This window comes from Petromyzon marinus, chromosome 44, assembly GCF_048934315.1.
Source record: "Petromyzon marinus isolate PM22_M1 ecotype Great Lakes invasive population chromosome 44, UKy_Petmar_22M1.pri1.0, whole genome shotgun sequence".
Classification (NCBI taxonomy): domain Eukaryota; kingdom Metazoa; phylum Chordata; class Hyperoartia; order Petromyzontiformes; family Petromyzontidae; genus Petromyzon; species Petromyzon marinus.
The window spans coordinates 6,322,708-6,342,823 of record NC_133710.1 but is presented as its reverse complement, the minus strand read 5'-3'; the positions used below and the strand labels follow the sequence as shown (position 1 = coordinate 6,342,823).

At 49.6% G+C, this 20,116-nt stretch overlaps 1 protein-coding gene across 2 annotated transcripts in view; it reads right to left on the bottom strand.

The window, feature by feature from the left end:
- LOC116951958 (uncharacterized) overlaps positions 1–19,043 on the bottom strand; it is a 33,422-nt gene extending 14,379 nt beyond the window's left edge. For both annotated transcript variants that reach the window (XM_032970880.2, XM_076073973.1), the window contains exons 1-5: positions 17,377–19,043; positions 16,055–16,314; positions 14,830–15,004; positions 12,253–13,243; positions 3,323–3,484 (exon numbers count right to left, since the gene is read on the bottom strand). In XM_032970880.2, the coding sequence (XP_032826771.1) occupies positions 3,323–3,484; positions 12,253–13,243; positions 14,830–15,004; positions 16,055–16,142 (1,416 nt within the window). In that variant the 5' untranslated portion in view covers positions 16,143–16,314; positions 17,377–19,043. The remainder of the gene's footprint in view (positions 1–3,322; positions 3,485–12,252; positions 13,244–14,829; positions 15,005–16,054; positions 16,315–17,376) is intronic.
- Between the last annotated feature and the right edge of the window lie 1,073 nt (positions 19,044–20,116).

Here is a 20,116-nt window from a genome sequence, read left to right as displayed (position 1 = left end):
ACGCCGTACAACATGTCTGGAATCGACAGGAGTAAAGTTGGACTCACGAAGAAATCGACTTACAAACAGACCTCTGGAACCTAACTCGTTCGTAAGTACAGTCCCTGTATAGCCTTTCGAATACTGTTGGCATAGTGCGTTGTAAGCATCGGTAACGTCTGTGAGAGAACCCCTCTTGTCCATGGTGATATCTCAGCATTGGGAGTCTGGCCAGTTGGTAGAGTGAGCAGCTCACAAAACGAAGGTTGTGACCTCAAATCCTAGTTGGCGGTTGACTCAGCCCCATCATCCCTCCGGGGTCGATAAAATCAGTACCACTTAGTGGGGAAGTCAAACAGCGGTTGTCCTGTGGACAGATCTCGCCCCCGCCATAGGAAGGTGGAATTTCCAGCACTGCTGCAGGACATCAAATGACCCCCACGACCTGTAAGGCACGGGGAAGCCCTCCTTATACTCAGAGCATAACACGAGCTTATTCTATGTGTGTATTGGTCCTTGCCATATGAATGTGGAATTTCCAACACTTACCTGTTCCTTTCACAATGATAGCTTGAAACAACAATAAGCAAACTAGAGGTTATTTACTCACATGAGCACGGTTTGGTTATGCACGGTGTGCATACATTTCAAGATACGTACATACAGTACATATTAGCACGGTAAAGTAAAAACGAAACGAAAATTAAACTATTTTATATTTTACCAGGTAAGGCTCACTGAGCGACCTGGCCACAAATGATAGCTCAACGCAGTGGCTTAGCACATGGCAATTTATAGCAGCCAATTACTCCAAAAAAGAAAAAACCTGAGGATCTGGATAAAAATCCACACAACCACGTGGAGAATATGCATACCAAATATGCACGCGTCAGGTTTGGGTTCGAACCCACGACCTCATGTATACCTGGAAAAGTAGTGAACATCTCGCCACCATGGCACCCCCAAGTTAAAATGAAACAAACAATACCCACCACACAAGGCACTCTTTTCTCACGCCTCTTGGAGCACGGGGAACCCAGATCTAAGCCCGGGCACTCATCCCGGGCCAGACCTTGGCTGTTTCCGGTCTACCAAGTCTTTCCACTGGCACATCTGAGCTGAGCCAGCGCAGGGCCCTAACGGTCTGAGTGGTTTCCCACAGGTTACTTGCCAAGCCCGCATCTCCGATTAGCACGGTGGACTACGTTCAGTGTGAAAGAAGTTCACATACGTACACACAAGCCGAGCCAATACTGAAACGTGTTACGCGGGCCTCCCAAGACATTTGATTTTAATTTGGATAGGGGCCAAGCAGGGCCAGGGGCGGTGCTAATGCCGCGCTCATTACATGTGACGTCAGTCAGGCCCCATCGGTGTCTCGACCCCTTCATTGCATGCGATGGCTCCAGCACGGCTCGGCTTCTCCAGTGGGAAAAAAAAAACAACCGAACCACACCGGGGCCGTGGCGAGGCAGCTCAGTTAGGATGTACAGTACGTACAGTGGAAATCAACTAATGAATTACACTTTATTTCCTTAAAAGTAGCCTTTCAGAAAACCCAAGGCTCCTGTACGTAAAAACGATCCTCAATTATAACATTAAAACCCACGCGATTGAAATAACACTTGGGCTGACCTGCAACGGTACATTTCGTATAATGTATTTACAGTGAGGGAAAAAAGTATTTGATCCCCTGCTGATTTTGTACGTTTGCCCACTGACGAAGAAATGATCAGTGTATAATTTTAATGGTAGGTTTATTTGAACAGTGAGAGACAGAATAACAACAACAAAATCCAGAAAAATGCATGTCAAAAATATTATAAATTGATTTGCATTTTAATGAGGGAAATAAGTATTTGACCCCCTCTCAATCAGAAAGATTTCTGGCTCCCAGGTGTCTTTTATACAGGTAACGAGCTGAGATTAGGAGCACACTCTTAAAGGGAGTGCTCCTAATCTCAGCTTGTTACCTGTATAAAAGACACCTGTCCACAGAAGCAATCAATCAATCAGATTCTAAACTCTCCACCATGGCCAAGACCAAAGAGCTCTCCAAGGATATCAGGGACAAGATTGTAGACCTTCACAAGGCTGGAATGGGCTACAAGACCATTGCCAAGCAGCTTGGTGAGAAGGTGACAACAGTTGATGCGATTATTCGCAAATGGAAGAAACACAAAAGAACTGTCAATCTCCCTCGGCCTGGGGCTCCATGCAAGATCTCACCTCGTGGAGTTGCAATGATCATGAGAACGGTGAGGAATCAGCCCAGAACTACACGGGTTTGCCAATGAACATCTGAATGATTCAGAGGACAACTGTGTGAGAGTGTTGTGGTCAGATGAGACCAAAATGGAGCTCTTTGGAATCTACTCAACTCGCCGTGTTTGGAGAAGAAGGAATGCTGCCTATGACCCCAAGAACACCATCCCCACCGTCAAACATGGAGGTGGAAGCATTATGCTTTGGGGGTGTTTTCTGCTAAGGGGACAGGACAACTTCACCGCATCAAAGGGACGATGGACGGGGCCATGTACCGCCAAATCTTGGGTGAGATCCTCCTTCCCTCAGCCAGGGCATTGAAAATGGGTCGTGGATGGGTATTCCAGCATGACAATGACCCAAAACACACGGCCAAGGCAACAAAGGAGTGGCTCAAGAAGAAGCACATTAAGGTCCTGGAGTGGCCTAGCCAGTCTCCAGACCTTAATCCCATAGAAAATCTGTGGAGGGAGCTGAAGGTTCGAGATGCCAAACGTCTGCCTCGAAACCTTAATGACTTGAAGAAGATCTGCAAAGAGGAGTGGGACAAAATCCCTCCTGAGATGTGTGCAAACCTGGTGTCCAACTACAAGAAACGTCTGACCTCTGTGATTGCCAACAAGGGTTTTGCCACCAAGTACTAAGTCATGTTTTGCAGAGGGGTCAAATACTTATTTCCCTCATTAAAATGCAAATCAATTTATAAAATTTTTGACATGCCTTTTTCTGGATTTTTGTTGTTATTCTGTTTCTCACTGTTCAAATAAACCTACCATTAAAATTATAGACTGATCACTTCTTTGTCAGTGGGCAAACGTACAACATCAATAGGGGATCAAATACTTTTTTCCCTCCCTGTAGTTTTTAATCTGTGAACGCCAGACTCAACACGTACGTTTTAAGTTATTTTTTCAGCCAATAGCCATTCGTATTTGGGGGGGTGTCCCACCACCGGCTCCAATAAAGGGCCCCCCACCACCACCACAAAATCACCATCGATCCCTCCACGCGATGGCCTGTCGTGGCGTGGGGTCGTTGGGGTCGTCGTCGTCGCCGCTGCTGCTGCTGCTGCACCCACCGTGTCCTGGTGCGTGCGCTGGTGCTTGGCGCGGTCGCTGGAGTTGCTGAAGGCCTTGCCGCAGCCCGGCTGCTGGCACAGGTAGGGCCGCTCGCCCGTGTGGCTTCGCACGTGGATCTTGAGGTTCTCCAGTCGCGAGAACGCCTTGGGGCAGCCCTCGAACTGCGCAGCGACGCAAAGGGAGCAGGGGGCGTAAGTCAGTGCCGTGCATTTATGAACGCGCAGCTCTTATAGCCTGGGCCAGTGGTTCTCGACCTTGTTTTGGCTACTGTGCTATCACCCCTTGTTGAATTTTGTTTCGGACGAGTGAGCCCCTTGCCTGACCCGGCATGGTTCTGAGAAATAAACGTATGAATAATTAACGTCAATATTTTAACCACTTGTCCATTTTGTTAGGTAATCCTAACGAGGCAGTAACTGCAACCGAATAAAAAAAACGCATTGAACGGATGCTCTACAATGCGTAATGTAATTTGTTTGTGCCCTGCTGGTTACACTTGGAAACCCGCATTGTTTACGATCAATGAGTTTAGAAAGGTTTTTAATATACCGTTCTGGGTTGCCATATGGATTTAAACGTCATCGTAATTATTTTATATTGGCAGATTCATACGTGATTATTCACCACGTATAATATAATTTCACACATTTATCAATCACCTCACGTACCCCCTGGGACATTGCCACGTTCGCCCTGGGTCCGCGTACCTCCAGATGAGAACCACTGACCGAGGTTCTCACGACCACGCGGTGTTCGTACATTGTAATCGCTTAATGTCCTGGTGCGGCCTGGTGCTGTGTTTGTTGTTGATGCCTTGCCCAAACGTGCATCTGGTGTTGACTAATAGGCAGCAATGTTTGTACTTAATGCAATTTGTACTTTATATATATGACTTATTTATTATTTATTTTTTACGTAGTGACTTGTTTACCTTTTCACTATGTTGCACGACTGTCGTGTTTTTTTGTATTGTCTGCCCTTGTAGCTCGCTGATCCCGTGCCCCAACTGGGGATCTGTGAAATAGAGCTTCACGGCTCATTGGATTCCTAATGCAGTCTATATAAAGATTCTGATTCTATTAAAGCAGCTCTGTCTTGCACGTTCTACTGAACTGGTTAAATGTCGGTGAAGAGCCTCGAACATCATGCAGCGGCAGTGAGTTCTGGGCCGATGAACCGTTGGGTAGGCGAGTGGGTAGGTGAGTGAGTTGGGTGGGTATCTGAGTGAGAAAACGAGTGGTTGAGTATGGAGGTAGGTGAGTGGGTAGGTGAGTTCTATGCCAACCGATTGTTGAGTAGGTGAGTGGGTAGGTGAGTGAGTTTGGTGGGTATCTGAGTGAGAAAACGAGTGGGTGATTATGGAGGTAGGTGAATGGGTAGACGAGTTCTATGCCAATGGACTGTTGAGTAGGTGAGTGGGTAGGTGAGTGAGTTTGGTGGGTATCTGAGTGAGAAAACAAGTGGGTGAGTAAGTAGTGGAGTGGGTAGGTGAATTTCATGGCGATTGACCGCTGAGTAGGTGAGTGGGTAGGTGAGTGAGTGGGCGGGTATCTGATTGAGTGAACGAGTGAGTGAGTGGGTAGGTGAAGGAGTGGGTAGGTGAGTTCCATGCCGACAGACTGCTGACCGCGAAGCTGCAAGGTCCACGTCTCGTTGCCTGAGTGCGCGGGACGATCACGTCGCGTGGGTCAGTGCAGAGCATCGATTGGGGCCGCTGATGCTCAAATAAGTTTCCGTGCTGCTGTGCAGCAGTGCTCCGATGTGTTTTTTTTTCCGTGCTGCTACGGCGTGTCGCGGGGCACGACGTCCGACGTTCCGCGCGCACCACGTGCCGGGAGCTTCTTTGGGAAGTGAATCCGATGAAGCAGCTCCGACCCGGCACGTGCAGCGGAACGTCGGACATCGTGCCGAGCGACAGGCGGTTAACAACCCCGAAAAGACCCGTCGGACGGCGAGTCGTGCATTTGTCTTCAATTCGGCAGTGGTTTGTCTCACGGGGAGAATTTTCCCAGTCGTAGGAATGTGGAATCTTCAATATTGGAATTCCAACAATGCCATTGCTCATTTTAACAGCAAGGCACCTTGAGTCGAGAATTTGGATTGACATCTGTTGTCATTTAGCGAATACCGCCGAGGAATAAGTAAATAAATAAATGCGCGTGCGTACACTGAAATCCTCGCAATGTAATGCGACGTAGCATTAATGAAGAGTAAACTGGATATTTACGAGCGGGGTCAATACGCCTGTGAAACATCATGGAAGGCTAAAAACGGAACCGCCCCCCCCCCCCCTAGATATGGAATGGAGCAGTAATTCACTTCCCCCGATGCAAGCCAGGTGTGCACCAGGGCTGTTTCGCGTTTAGGTGGGACAGGGGGACAACACCGCTGAGTGGAAACTGTCAGTGGCCGATAAATCAGCTCACGCAGGGGCAGCGGAGAGCGGACGAGGGAGCGAGGGTGAGAGAGGAAAGCGGAAAGCTGTGGAAGTCAAATTAAAATGTTCGTGTATTTTATGAATCCCTGCCTCCGCCCCCAACGCTTTGATTTCTGCCCCCAGGAGGAGAAGCCGGGCTCTGGGATGAGGCCGCAGGGATTGAGCGGCCGTGTGGAGCTACATCCCGAGAAATGCGCTACAGCTGCGTGGACGAGATGCGTGTGTGAACAGCGGCGCGCAGGCGCACGTGCGGTTGTGTGTGTGTGTGCATGTGTCTGTGTATGTGTGTCTGTGTGTGTGTGTCTGTGTGTGTGTGCGTGTTGTGGGGAGCGGTGGTGTAGCGGTTAGTGCGCTGCGCTACGAACCCGGCGACATGGGTTCGATTCCCGCTCACGGCCAACACCAGTGACGATTATCTGAACTGGTCCCGGGCCTCCCCTAGGTCGACTCAGCCTCAAATGAGTACCCGGTGCGGTGCGTAAACATCGCCACTGGGGAGACAAAGACGGCCGGGCGTGGTGTTAGTCACCCACACCCTCGTGTGCCGTGCCGGCCTTGATAGGTCCTCGCTAACAGCACTTGCCCCAACAGTCTGTTAAGGCTATACGGGGGGTCTTTGTCTGTGTTCTGACCACACGTGTGTGTGTGTTCTGGTGGGGAGCGGTAGCGCAGCGGTTCGCGCTACGATCCTGGCGGCGACCCGAATTCGATTCCGGCTCACGGCCAACACCGGTGACGATTGCCTGAACCGGTCCTGGGACTCTCCTCGGTCGAAAAGGAATGGCTCTTCTGATTATTTTGGTTGCCGACCCCTGCCTTGCATGCCAGCATCAAGGTCTAAAAATTACTTAAATTGGGTGAACACCACAAAGTAGCGTAGCCCCACGACCTTCAGCACCCCCCCTCCCCGCACCACATGCAGTCGACTGGTCTGTGAAACATCGCCCCTCCTTCACGGTAGCCTTGTGTTGCAAGGACGGCACGAATAGCAAATCTACTGAAGTATTATTATTGTTATTGACGAGCGATCGAGAAAGAATTGAACTCGACTCTGAGAGTTCTCATTCCGACATGCTACCTGGAAATGACAACAACATAGATAATTTTGATTTAAAGCTTCTAATTCTTGGTTCTTTCGGTAAAGGCACGTAGAAGGGAAACAATAAAATAATACAAATATAAAACAATAAAATTATCACGACGTTTCGACTGCAACACAAGCAATCATCATCAGGTGTGAAAACCACAGCAAGAAAATTTGAAAAAAGTGGCGTTTTTTTAACGTTAGCACCACGGAGAGCGATTTGGCAGTTATTCAGATGGACGAGTCCATCTATGTTCGTATAAGAGGAGGAGGGAGACGAAAATAATGGATGCGGTCTGAAAGCCACCGTAAGCGTGAACAATCAATTAAGACCCGAAATGGTTTAACAAATCCTTCCAATGATTGCTAAGCCAGAATCCATCTTCTCGGTTGAAAATGTCTCTGTGTTTGTATATGTGGATAGCCTCATGAACGAATCTCTCATGGTAGCCAGATGGCTTGCAAAGATAATATCAGTAATAAAATAACACCGGTATAACCCCTACAACAACCAAAAAAACCGCTCGCCATAAACCAAAAACACAAAAGAGAAGAAACTAATCTCCGCTCTTCCTCGAGCGACGTGAAGCGGTTGTGTCCTCTGTGATATATTGCACCGGCAAGGGCATAAATACAGCGGCAGGAATGCCGTGATTTCCTCCCGGACCCAGCAGCAGCAGCGGCATCACTCCCACATACTCTCTCGCTCGCGCGATGGATGTCTCATGCGGAAAAGAAAAAAAAATCACGAGCGCACTCCGCTCATCTGACTTCAATTTTTGGGAGACGCGGGTCCATCGCGGAACGCAACGGCACAAACCATCTCCACGGCAGCGGTTGTTCTGCCAAATTTTTGCGCAGTCGGCTCCAGATTTTTTACTACCGTGTGGGGTGTTTTTTCCGCGGCCGTGCCGCGCACGCCTCTCCGGCGTGTCCTCGGCGCTGTTGCCGCGCGTTTTGTTCGGCACACGATGTCCGTCGTTTTTCCGCACGTGCCGGGAGATATTAACTACCTCGGCAGGTATACAGGACGTCGTGGGTGCGATCCCGAACCTGACGCCGCCTCTATATTTGGAGTTTGCATATTCTCCCCGTTGTCGCTTGGATTTTTCTCCGGGTCCTCCGTTTTTTCCCTCCACATTTAGACACGAAACACGCGTTTAGAGTATTTCGCTGCCTTAAATTTTGACGTTGTCACAAGCCACTTCGTTGAGCTATCATTTGAGGACAGGTCGCTTCTGAACAAGAGCTTTGTAGCTCAGTGGGCCTTACCTGTTAAATAAAAAAAAACATTCAATTGCTGAAGAAGCTACGGGCACGTGGGTCGAAACCTCCGGACGTCGTGCCGAAGAAAACGTGGCACGACCTGTAAACGCACCGCAGAGCCATAATCAGCTCCACTTCGATTTGGTTTCCTTCCTCAAGAAACTCGCACTCGATGGATCCACCTTTGAGTTATCCACCAACTCCACATCACCACTGCTATTAGGGTATGCAGGCACGGTGCATCATCATAATCATGAACATCGGGTGGTCAACCGAGGAAATGTTGGTTGCTGTGCATAGCCGGGAACGCTAACTATGGCAGAATCACGCTTCACATGCCCGACATGGTCAGATCTCAAAAGCTAAAGAGGTTTATTGTTGGTCAATGCTCGGAATGGGAGCCCGCTAAGGCCCGCCACGTGTTGTTCGCAGTACCTTTGTGAGGTGCCAATAAATGGCAGCAGAGCGATGGATTCCGGCCACAGATGCAATTTGATTCGCTCGCTGGATTGAATTTGTGCGTAGCTTTGAGCATCACTGCCTCGTACGTGTGATGGATTTTCTCCGGGTTCTCCAGTTTCCTCCCACAAGAAGCCACTCATTTTTCGATTTAAATCTTTCGTGACTGCAAGGATTCATCTTCTTTGGTTCTTTCGGTAAAGTCACGTAGAATGAGAATAAAATAATAAATTGATAAAATAACACAATAATATTCTCACGACGTTTCGGCCACAACACAAGCGGCCTTCATCAGGTGAAGGGACGAGACTGTCTGGAGGACAGTGCCGCTTGTGTTGTGGCCGAAACGTCGTGAGAATATTATTGTGTTATTTTGTTTGATCAATTTATTATTTTATTCTCATTCTACGTGACTTTACCGAAAGAACCAAAGAAGATGAAGCCACTCATTATTAATTGAACTGACCAAGACTCATGCGAATGAGTCGTTAGATTAATCGATGCTTTGCTGGGTAAACGATTCATATTATTATCATCATCGTCGTCATCGTAGTGACCGAAAAAATACTGGCACGCACTTTTTGCGCTTTCGATTTCAAAAGTGTAGCGGTTGACGCGCTGAGCTAGGAACCCAGCGACCCGAGTCTGATTCCCGCTCACGGCCAACACCAGTGATGATTATCCTGGGCCTCCCCTAGGTCGACTCAGCCTCAAATGAGTACCTGGTGTGATGTGTAAACATCGCCACCGGGGCGACAAAGACGGCCGGGCGTGGTGTTAGCTACCCACGCCCTTCGTGTGCCGTGCCGGCCTTCATAGGTGCTCGCTAACAGCACTTGCCCCAACAGTCTGTTAAGTCTATACGGGGGATCTTTGAGAGGCATAGTAGTGCAGTTGTTTTTAAAGACGTTGTACTCACCGCAGAGAACCGTAGCTACACGACCGCACACTGTGATAGCTGCCGCCAAACTGTGCCACACGCCCTCCCGCAAGTCCTTGTGTGGACCCTCGGTACAAATAAAGTTAATTTATTTTTGTCTTTCCTCCGATTCCGTTCCGATGACGATGCGTGTGCGTCATCGGAACGGGAAGTGGTTAACGCGTAGGCTCTCACGACCAATATTATTCATGATAAAGTGTTATGGGATAGATCGCGTGAATGTAAATGTGGCATACACCCACCGATTGCAGGGTAGGTCAAGGTGGTATTTATATTTCGATTTAAAGCTTTCGTGACTGCAAGGATTCAAATTGAAGCTCTATCGTCCCGACAGTTCTGTTCTTTCACCTGAAGAAGGCTACTTGTGTTGTGGTCGAAACGTCGTGAGAATTTTATTGTCTTATTATTTTATTTTTTATTATTTTATTCTCATTCTACGTGACTTTACCGAAAAAGACAAAGAAGGTGATATTTATATTTACGCATTCTAACTCAAAAGGACGTTGTCCTTAACACTTATTTGCAATTTATTTGGAGATACCTCTGCTTCTGTGTAGGCAGTGGTGCAGGAGCACAAATAACGATGACGCTCAACGCGTTCGTCAATAACAACACCACCGTGGCCTTAAAATAAAAATATAAAGGACGACGTTTCGGGCGATGGCCCTTCTTCATAGCACATACGAATGGCCATTGTAGCACATTATATATGTTATTGTTCATATATCATTGTATATTTTTAATTCATATCATTATTTTTGTTATCTCCATATATGTAAAAGGCAAAAAGTTGTGATCATGCGTGTCTGTTCAAAATGTTTAGCGTACTTCCCGACATGCAACAAACTTGAAATTTGCCATGTGGGAACTTTCCAGACTGTACACCATGCAAAAATTATAAAAATACACTTTTTTTGGGGGGAGGGGGGCTCAATAATGCATTTTTTGCACATCAAGTGAGCTGTGACGTCAATCATGTCACGTGACCCGTGCATGTGGAAGCGTAACGCATTGTAGTGTAGTGGATAGCGCGCTGCGCTACGAACCCGGCGACCCGAGTCTGATTCCCTCTCACGGCCACCACCGGTGATGATTATCTGAACCAGGGGCGGAGCCAGGATTTCAGGCCGGGGTGACATTCAACAAATGTTAATTTCAAGAATGATGAGAGAGTCAGGCTGTTGAACCAGACGCCATCGGTTGGCGGACACACTCTGACAACGCAGTTGCACCGGAGTCCGCCAGACCGAGTGTCGTTCACTTACACGCAGAATGTCACCCCCCCTGTCACCCCCCCTGGCTCCGCCCCTGATCTGAACCGGTCCTGGGCCTCCCCTAGGTCGACTCAGCCTCAAACGAGTAACTGGTGTGGTGTGTGAACATCGCCACTGGGGAGACAAAGGCGGCCGGACGTGCTGAATCCAAGTCCCGGGCGAAGCCGGGTAGTAAAGCTAGTTATTCATATATCATTGCATATTTTATTATATATCATTATATATATATTTTCCTTTTAAGGCAGTGGCATTAACGAATGTGCTGAGTTTCGCATTGCATTATTGCCACGGCTGGGAGATTCATGCGCCTCTATGTGAGCCTCCGGGTATTAGAGTTTATACAATGCAATGTTTGTGTGTGTGTATACATAAATGCAGCGTCTCAATGTGATCGCATCTTTCTGTGAATTTGTAGGTCTCGATGTAAGTCTGTATGGGGCTCTGTGTGAGTATATGGGGCTCTGTGTGAGTATATGGGGGTTTGTGTGAGTATATGGGGGTTTGTGTTAGTATATGGGGCTCTGTGTGAGTAAATGGGGCTCTGTGTGAGTATATGGGGGTTTGTGTGAGTATATGGGGATCTGTGTGAGTATATGGGGCTCCGTGTGAGTAAATGGGGCTCTGTGTGAGTATATGGGGGTTTGTGTGAGTATATGGGGATCTGTGTGAGTATATGGGGCTCTGTCTGAGTAAATGGGGCTCTGTGTGAGTATATGGGGGTTTGTGTTAGTATATGGGGGTTTGTGTGAGTAAATGGGGCTCTGTGTGAGTATACACAACCCACTGTGGATTTATACAACATCTAAATGCAACTTCATCTCAAGACGCCTTGCAAAAACCGTCGGCGTATTTCGTTTTGATGGTGAGAAAGCTTCTTCAGCAACTGAACTGAAGCAGCACTTTGCTTTTAGAGCGAAACGTCGGACATCGTGCCGAAGAAAACACATTGCAGAGCTGTAACGATCTGTACACTTACAATAATTGTACAGTACATGTCTCTGGCATGAAGCTACGTCTAATTAGGAGACACCTACTACAACTTACATTTATATTCTGATTGTCATGTAACAAACGTCTCACAGCAAAGTTATTTAGCTTAGGGGACCCCTTGATGGCAGCTGTCCCTGTGTGGGACAAGGTGAACGCAGCACCGGCCTACAAGTGGATAGAGGTCAATGTTGTGATTGGTTTTCATATTAAATAATTGAAGTATCTCACCACCCACGCCCACCACCACCATCTTCACCACCACTGTAGAACTACCACCACCACCAAGCCCATCACCGCTACCACCATCACCACCACGCCCACCACCACCAGCACTGCCACCACTACGACCGCGACCACTACCACCACCGCCGCCACCACCATGCTCACGACTGCCACCAGCAACGCCTCCACCACCATCACTGCCACCATCACCACCGCCCAAGCTGACCGCCACCACTACCTTCCCTGCCACCACTCACCATGCACTTGTTGGGCTTCTCCCCGGAGTGCACGCGCATGTGGATGAGCAGCTTGTACCGCGCGTTGAACGGGCGCCGGCGCCGCCCGCACGCCTCCCACTGGCACGCAAACTCCTCCCCGCGCTGCGGCTCCACGTGGCTCTTCTCGATGTGGCGGCACAACTGCTCGCGCCGCCCAAACGCCGCCCGGCACTCCTCCCACCGGCATGCCTCGCCGGTTGCACTGCCGCCGCCGCTGATCGCCGGGTCCTCCGAGTCACGCGCCGCCGCCGGGAAGCCGCCCGGCCCCGCGGCGGTGGCCGCCGAGGAGGAGGAGGAGGAGAGGCTCTGGCACGCCGGGAACGGTGGCGCCGGCCGCTGGCGCTCCACGCCAAAATAGCCGGCGCCTTCGCCGTGAGACGCAACGCAAAGCCAGGACGGCACGGAAGGGCGGAGCGGCTCACGCTGCTCACCAAGGTGCCGCCGCTGATTCTGCTCATGGCGTTGCTGAAGGCTTTGATGGAGGTGATGCTGCTGGTGCTGCTCTCCAAGCTGCTGGTGCTGATGCTGGCGAAGGTTCTGATTCTGCCGCTGCTGATGATGATTCTGCTGGTGCTGGTGCTGCTGGTGGGGTTGCTGCTGCTGATGACGATTCTCAGGTGTCCTCCCTTCAGGCAGGGCACGGCGCTGACCGTGGACGTGCGGGAGGAGCGCCGACGCCATGGCTCGGCCCTCGCCGCCGTGGAACTCCGCGGAGCCGGATAGGAACCCAGCGCCGGTGGTGGCGGCGGCGGGAGCCGCCGTAGCCGCGCCCGTGCGCCGGCGCGCCGGGTGGCGGCAGCAGCAGGAGGCCGGCGACGGCGTCGTCATCCCCGAAGCGCCGGCGGTGGCAAAAGAGCACGGGCAGAGCTGGGCGGTGCGACAGCTGAGAGTGGAGACACCGCACTCTCCGGAAGAAGCTGGTGCTGCTGATGGCGGCGGTGGTGGTGGTGGTGCCACTGCAGTGGTGAAGCTGAGAAGCACAGAGTGGTCATGGTTAGCGTGCGTGCGTGTGTGTGGAGCCTATGTAAGACTATTATCGGAATCACAATATTTATTTAGGCTGGAAGAATCCGATGAAGCTCTTTTTTCACAGATATCCAGAAGGGGGAGGGCGCGCGGGGGGGGGGGGCGGGCGGGGGGTTGGGGAGGTCAGACATTTACAACAATAAACAATACAAAGTATAGGAAAGTTAAGCATAAGTACAAATCGGTCTGTCTGCTAGACTATGGGCGTCTATGTAAGTCAAGTGGCATAGTGAGGTTGGTGTGCGCACTGGAGCGAGGAATACATAATCGTCCTCCCCCACCCCCCTTTCTGTTTAATTTCCACAACTTTGTTGTGGCCAGGAACGTGCCCCTCAACACCAACCCTCTGTCACGTGGCCCTGGTGCAGTTGCACCGCCTGCCGTGCCACTGGCGTGGCTGTGCCGCGTGGTGAAGCTGCGTTGGGCCTGTACGGTCTGGCAGGACTACCTCTGAGTTAAAGCACGAATTGACTATACAGGGGACAGCCCTGCCTAAACCACCCCTCTCATCTCACTCTATTCCCCACCACACACTCTCCTAACTCTACCCTCTCATCTCTCTCAGATTCCCTCTGCGCACTCTGCTACCTCTCCCCTCTCATCTCACCGTGCACTCTCCTACCTCATATCTCAATCTATTCCCGTCGACACAATCTCCCCTCTCATCTCTCTCGAATTCCCTCCACGCACTCTGCTGCCTCTCCCCTCTCATCTCACCATGCACTCGCCTACCTCTCCCTTCTCATCTCACTCTACTCCCCTCCACGAAGTCTCCTACCTCGCACCCCCAGTTAACCCCTGCCTCGGTGGGAAGTCACTCCTTCTCCACAATTCGCCTCTCTGGTCTGGAATTCCCTCCCCCTGGACATCAGTTCACGATCCATATCCTAAATTTAGATTTAACGCTTTCGTGACTGCAGGGATTCATATTCTTGGTTCTTTCGGTAAAGTCACGTAGAAGGGAAACAATAAAATAATATAATTGGTTTATATTTTTCTTATTTTATTGTTTCCCTTCTACGTGACTTTACCGAAAGAACCAAGAATATGAACCATCTCCTAATTAAGTCCAGGCTCAAGATCTTCCTCTCCTCCTTCATCCACGGGACCATTGCGTAATTTTTTTTCACCTTTGAGTTGAGTTTCACGGATAAGGATTTGCATATTTTGCCCCAGCAAGACCGAACGCCTTAACATCACACTCCATCTCAACAATTACAATGGCCAGCTGCAGTCCAGCTAAGGGGACCCCCCCCCCCCCCCGGCAGAAGCTGTCCCTGTGCGGCACGAGGCAGCACCGACCCTGATTTCGTTGCATGCTGCGGGTCATCCAGAACACACCGTATAACAACGTTATCACGATGCAATGCCCCGATCCACGCATACGAAGGAGGCATCATCGCGGCGATACACAACTCCGCTGGCTCCTGACGCGGTTGTCCGGCTTGACCGCCTGAGTGTGAAATTGCGGTCGTCGTTCCGCATCTAACATCGGCAGCCATAGGGAAGAGAGACGATGTTGCCGGGCACCTGCATTCCAGGTAATGTCCGGCGAGGTGAGAGTGGTGCATGCCGGGATGCGGCCTGCTGTTGCCATGGAGATGGTTGCCATGCGCCGGGGAACGTGGCCGCAGGAAGGACCGGGAGGGGTCGTCCACGGTGCCCAGGCAGCTGCCTGCGTCAAACGCCAGATGGAACGATTCCTCTGGAATAGAGTTAAGAGACAAGGCAGGATTGAGTTTGATAGGGGGGGGGCTGTTATTGTTTTGCGGGGGGGGCCCTCTCTGTAAATTCAATTCCTTCTCTTGACCCTTTTATCAGCACCCATGCCCGACCCCAAACGCTCTGTCGTTATTCACCTTAGTTATTAAAATTGTACATGCGAATGGATATATATACACGAATGAATAACAATTGAAGTTGATCAGCACATCATTGGCAGTATTATGAGTATGACAAATATAGATGTTATTGGTTTGAAAACGAAATTTCCCGTAGCGTCAAAATCATGTATTTCAACCGTAATAAATCTGTTTTACATTATATTATAATGCGTTTTAGAGGGCCTTCAAAATTCAAGGCCACCAGCTGCAGTCCCTCGTGCCCCTGTATGAACCTGGCCTCGGTTCAGAGGCCCTCATCCAGCAGGGGATTGAGAAACTAACTGTATGTGCGCGTACATTTTTAAGCTACTCCTATTTTTTTTTAACCAGGTAAGACCACCCTGAGCTATGCAGCTATTTTTCAGACGCGATTGCCCAACAAAGTGGCTTATCACGTGGACATGTATAGCAGCCAAATACTCTAAACGCGTGATGTTGATTCTAAATGCGGAGGGACCAACCGAAGGACCTCGAGGATAATCCACGCGGCCACGGGGAGAGAGAGACGCAAACTCCAAATATACAGCAGGCGTCAGGGTCGGGATCGCACTCACGACCTCCTGTATACCAGGCGATGGAGTTAACATCTCGCCACCGTGAACGGGGAGAGAGAGACGCAAACTCCAAATATACAGCAGGCGTCAGGGTCGGGATCGCACTCACGACCTCCTGTATACCAGGCGATGGAGTTAACATCTCGCCACCGTGAACGGGGAGAGAGAGACGCAAACTCCAAATATACAGCAGGCGTCAGGGTCGGGATCGCACTCACGACCTCTTGTATACCAGGCGATGGAGTTAACATCTCCTAGCCACCGTGAACTATTGCCACACATCTCCAGAACGTGTTGATCCTAAGGAGGTCCACCCACCTTTCGGCCAGCAGTCAGCAAGACCCCCAAACTCCTCCTTGGGGGTCTTTGAGGGGTACGGGGGCAGGGTGCGGAACGCGTGTTCCATGATACGGGGGGGTTGGAAGTGTGGTGGGGGGAGGGGGTGCAGAGCCCCCCACTCAACCCCCCGCTCGCCACTCTTCCCCACCAAGCCTTGAGGATCTCTCCCCTTGTCGACCCGAGAGGTCTCTCGCTACATCGTTCCGCTCTTCGAGTTTGTCCGTGAGCGAGCGGTAGCCCTGAAATAAACCACAACGCAGGGTTGCCGTGATGAGAGAGCGTGATCGCTGGACTAACGGAGAGTGCTGTGGTACTTGATTGTTAAGGACTGTGCTCTGGCTTTGACCCGAACCAAACAACAAAATAGCCCCAGCACAAAGCCTATCTTGAGCCAAAACCGCCCCCTATAGCCATAACAACAGCAGTATATCTAGCGCAACCCCGCACCTCCGATTAGCACGGTTGGCTACCTACGGTGCGAAAGAAGTTCAACATACACACATTGCCTAACCCTACATTGAACCCGAACCATAGGCCTGATCCAACCCCACATCTGACCCTAACCCTCATGTCGAACATCAGCACCTACCCTGTCATTGACTACATCTCTAACCTGAGCCCGAACTAACCCTAGCATAATTCAAACCAATCACTCCCTAGTCCTAACCCTGACATTAACCTAACCCTGCCGATGACCATATGACACGGAATGTGCCCGAGTTTGTCAGGTCTCGAAAGCTAAGCAGGGGTTGATCCTGGATAGTGCTTGCATGGGCGACCACATGCACGGGTAGTATGCAACAGGTTTGGTATCGGCTGCTACTGCGGGGATATATTGTGGACAGCAGCGGACAGTACAGCAAAGTACACCGTTGTACTTGAAATTTTAGACGAGTTGATTTTTTAAAATATATATGAGTGAACATTGAAAAAGAATAACGTCTGTGCGCATGTACGTTGAACTTTCTTTCGCACCGTACGTAGCCAACCGCTCTAATCGGACGTGAAAGTGATAAGGTGTGCCACCATATCTTGCCGTGCGGACTTTAAGCCCCATACACAGTAGCAACATGTGGTGTATTACTTTGGTTTGAGAAGTACAGCAAGTAGGTTGACGATTACTGACACCCTCGCACGTGTACATGGAGAAGCCCATGTTGTCAATCCACCCATCCAAGCAACAACCCAGGCTCAACGCTGCTTAGCTCCTGAGATCGGACGAGATCAGGCGCATTACTCTGGTTTAGATGAAAGAAAGTGTCGTCTCTCCGTGTCTGTGTCTTGTCTCAAGAAGAACTTACCTGCGGCGGCTGTGTCGGGAGTCTCCGCGTGTCTGTGTCCTTATCTACACGTGCGTCTCCTCTAGGAGATCACGTGAGTCTCCACACGCGCCTTCTTCACCTTCTCTCACCGTATCTTGGACTCCTTAATCCCCCGGTGTCTCCACGTGTCTCGTCTCTCGGCGTCTTCACCTTGATCCCGCCCTACCTAATTTGTGTCTCCGCATATCTCACCATCTCGCCGCGTCTCCAGCGTGCTTCTCCACGTCGCCTCTCACCTCCTCAGAACCCCCATCACCTTCTCAGAACCCCCATCACCTCCTCGTGTCTTAAGATGTCACGGTCACAAGAGGACAAACGCGCCGGCGAGTACGTCAAGTCCGAGTTAAACTCCCCGCTTCTGTTTCAACTCGTTGTCTCCCTCTGCGCCTCCTCCATTTGTGTCTGTGGGTGTCTGTGTGTGTGTGAGTCTATGGGTATCTATGTGAGTCCATGGTTCTCTATGCTGGTCTATGTGTGGGTGTCTGTGTGTGGGTGTCTGTTTGTGTGAGTCTATGGGTATCTATGTGAGTCCATGGTTCTCTATGCTGGTCTATGTGTGGGTGTCTGTGTGTGTGAGTCTATGGGTATCTATGTGAGTCCATGGTTCTCTACGCTGGTATGTGTGTGTGTCTATGTGTGGGTGTCTGTGTGTGTGAGTCTATGGGTATCTATGTGAGTCCATGGTTCTCTATGCTGGTCTATGTGTGGGTGTCTGTGTGTGTGAGTCTATGGGTATCTATGTGAGTCCATGGTTCTCTACGCTGGTATATGTGTGTGTGTCTATGTGTGGGTGTCTGTGTGTGTGAGTCTATGGGTATCTATGTGAGTCCATGGTTATCTGTGCTAGTCTCTGTGTGTGTCTATGTGTAGGTGTCTGTGTGAGTCTATGGGTATCTATGTGAGTCCATGGTTCTCTATGCTGGTATATGTGTGTGTCTATTTGTGGGTTGTCTATGTGTGTGAGTCTATGGATATCTATGTGAGTCCATGGTTCTCTACGCTGGTATATGTGTGTGTGTGTCTATGTGTGGGTGTCTGTCTTTGTGTCTGTGTGTGTGAGTCTATGGGTATCTATGTGAGTCCATGGTTCTCTATTCTGGTCTATGTATGTGTGTCTATGTGTGGGTGTCTGTGTGTGTGAGTCTATGGGTATCTATGTGAGTCCATGGTTCTCTATGCTAGTCTCTGTGTGTGTCTATGTGTGTGAGTCTATGTGTCTCTATGTGAGTCTATAGGTGTCAATGTGAATCCATGCCTCTCTACTGTGAGTCCATGGTTATCTGCATAGTGAGTCCATGGGTGTCTATGTTTGCATCTCTGGGTGTCTATGCGAGTCCATGTTCCTCTATGCGAGTAACCGCGGCACACTATTGCGCGTCTCTGTGCGAGTCTGCGGGTGTCCGCGATGCCAGTTCGCGGTTCTCTGCACAAAGTCTGTGGATCTCTACGCAAGTCAACGGACGTGAGTCTCTTATCCCGAGCGATTTGTCGCCGAGTAGACCTCGCCTCTCTCGCAGCCTGCACACCCCCCTCGCCCCTCTCTCTCTCTCTGCCCCACGGACTCCACCAACAGCCTGCAAACAGCAACACAAAAAATCTAACTCCCCCAAACCTTCCACGTGCACAACCCCCACACCGTCCCCCATGGGGCTACACGGTTCATGGATCAGGGTAGTGGTGGTGGTGGGGAGGAGGGACGCGTGGGAGTGATGTAAAGCCAGCGGGTCGCGAGGCGTGAACTAATCAATCAGAATCAGATTTTTAAATGTGTACTAGTGTAATTGCCCGTCATATGACGTGTTCATAAAATATAAATCTAATGAAAAATGCTTAAAATGTTAAGACTGTATTGGATTTTTCTTTGGTTCTTTCGGTAAAGTCACGTAGAATGAGAATAATAATATTATTCCAAAGAAGATGAATCCTTGCAGTCACGAATGCTTTAAATCGAAATGTATTGGATTTATTTGACCAAACATTTCTCTCTGTATATATTTCACATTTTGTGTAAACTGACGATCGTCTCTCAACAGTTTTCAGTGAGATAAATCTTGTTGTTGAATCAGCACTGTGAAGACAAAGCAACAAACGAATAATGATCTATAATACAGGATTTTTTTGGGTTAAATCGCCTAAATATAAATGTGCCGTTAAACCCGCCATGCAATTTTTTAATATTTAAAATTGCATGGCGCGCATGAAAATCCACGTGGCCTCCCCAACGGTACACGCAGCGTACAGAGAGCGGCAGGCGTTAAGCACAGATCACCAACAGCAAATGTGAATAACATCCTGAAGGAATCCGATGAGCTATGAAGCTATTTTGCAAATATGTTCAGTAGGGGCACGGGGTCAGAACGTCACAACAACAAACAATACGAAAACACGATAGGAGTACAAAGTGTAGGAAAGGTAAACACACCGTAATTACAGTTTTTTTGGATTTGGTCGCGTAAGTATACAGCGAGGGAAAAAAGTATTTGATCCCGTGCTGATTTTGTACGTTTGCCCACTGACAAAGAAATGATCAGTCGATAATTTTAATGGTAGGTTTATTTGAACAGTGAGAGACAGAATAACAACAAAATCCAGAAAAAACGCATGTGAAAAATGTTATAAATTGATTTGCATTTAATGAGGAAAATAAGTATTTGACCCCCTCTCAATCAGAAAGATTTCTGGCTCCCAGGTGTCTTTTATGCAGGTAACGAGCTGAGAT